This window comes from Leishmania donovani, chromosome 29 (genome assembly GCF_000227135.1).
Source record: "Leishmania donovani BPK282A1 complete genome, chromosome 29".
NCBI lineage: Eukaryota > Euglenozoa > Kinetoplastea > Trypanosomatida > Trypanosomatidae > Leishmania > Leishmania donovani.
In genome coordinates, this window is record NC_018256.1 from 1101119 (window position 1) to 1102901 (window position 1783).

Sequence of the window (1783 nt, forward strand, 5' to 3'; positions counted from 1 at the left end):
GAGGTGAAGGCCGCGACCCAGGACCGCTCGCGCTTCGGCGACGCCGCTGTCGGCGCTGTGGTGTACCCGTCCGCCGAGACCCCACGCGCGGTATCTGCCGAGGAGAAGTCGATGTGCGTGTACGCCTTCCTGAAGAAGAACCACTCCGCCGTGCGCTTCTTCGGTGCCCGCAGCGCCCGCGCCGCGCGCAAGGAGGCCGCGAAGGAGGAGAAGGCCGGCAAGTAAACTCGTACCGAGGGAAGGCGTGCTGGTGTTGCGGCCGCGGTAAGGCGCACGCGTGGGCCTGTATGCATGCTAGTGTAAAAGGGTATCGCTGCCGCTGCAGTATGCAGACACATGCCTCACCACGTGGGCACTTTTTGTGGGCAACGTACGTGTACGCTTTTCATGTGCTTGGGTGTGCGCTACTGTCTCCGCCTTCACTGCATGGTGGCCCTCTGTGTCGTTAGACATGCATCAAGGACTGGGTGTGCCAATGCATGCATGGGCGTGCATTGCCGTGTGGCACGTCGGCTCTCTCTTCGTATTTTTCGTTCGCCCTTTTTCGTTTTCTGTTTTCATTTATCTGTCATTCACGTCGAAGCAACGCAACCCCACAAGAGCAGCCGTCGGGGGGGGGGGCGGCGGCAGGAAAACGCGCCGCGAAGTTCCGGTTCGCGGGCACTCACGCGCTGATGTGTCGTGAATGATAGCGGCATGACAGCAGCATGCGCTGTGACCACACCGAAAGCGATCGCGGGTCTTTTCCTCTATCGCTGTCGGCAGTTTCGGTGCACGTGTGTTCGTGAGCGCCCATCTCTCTCTCGGAGCCTCCGGCTCTCTCTGAAACTGCTTGTTTCCTGCTGCCACACCGCCTCTACACCGACGGGGTCTATCCTCACGTCAGTAGGGGTGGCAGGCTAGGACACTAGCGGGACGCAGAGGAACCGCCGCTAGGACCAACGAATGCCTACTGGCTACAGAGAGAGAGAGATGCGAAACTGCCAACGCTGCCCGCAACCTTCCTAGGATGGAGAAGCCGAGAGGAAGTAGGGGGTGAGCGGGGAAGGAGATCTCCGGGGAACGACTCGGCTCTCTCATCGCCTCCTTCTACGCAGCGATGGGGACAAGCATGAAAGGCGAAGACAAGGCCCGCTCTCACTCAACCACACGCCGACATACCGACGCAGTGACGTTCCGTATTCACACGCTTGATTTGCTGCTACTTCCACTTTGTTCTACTTTTCTTTGCTCTCATTCACTTCGCGTCATGCGCGCGTGTCTTCATCTGCCGCGCCTGGTGAACCCGCGTCGTGTCCTCTCTTTCTATGGTGCTCATCACCTCCACCTTGCACCTTTCTGCGTTTCCGCACACACACACACACGCATACGCACTTGTGCCGCATCGCTGACGGCCGCTGCCTGTGCTGACGTACTGCCTTGCGCTTCGCACTCTTTCTTGCTCACTCTTTGGCACCCTCACACACGCGTCACCATTGACGACTCTTGTGCGCGCCTTCGCTAACCTCATTCGTGTGCTCTCGCTGTGTGCTATCTCCTTTTCTTGTCGTTTCTCCCCGTACCTTGCAGCACATAACCACCCGCGAGTAGCGAAGATGCCGAAGGGTAACAACGCGATCCCCCACGTTCACCAGAAGAAGCACTGGAACCCGTGCTCTTCGCAGAAGGGCAACGTGAAGGTGTTCCTGAACCAGCCGGCTCAGAAGCACCGCCGTCGCCGTCTGCGCCTGCTGAAGGCCAAGAAGGTGTTTCCTCGCCCGCTGAAGGCGCTGCGTCCGCAGGT

The 1783-nt window shown here is 59.6% G+C and overlaps 1 protein-coding gene across 1 annotated transcript; it reads left to right on the forward strand.

The window, feature by feature from the left end:
- Positions 1–1595: 1595 nt before the first annotated feature.
- On the forward strand, positions 1596–1781 carry LDBPK_292580 (60S ribosomal protein L13, putative; the record flags this gene model as incomplete). The annotated part of the gene is made up of 1 exon (XM_003862628.1): positions 1596–1781. A coding segment is annotated over one exon (186 nt), but the record flags the coding sequence as incomplete, so codon positions are not given.
- Between the last annotated feature and the right edge of the window lie 2 nt (positions 1782–1783).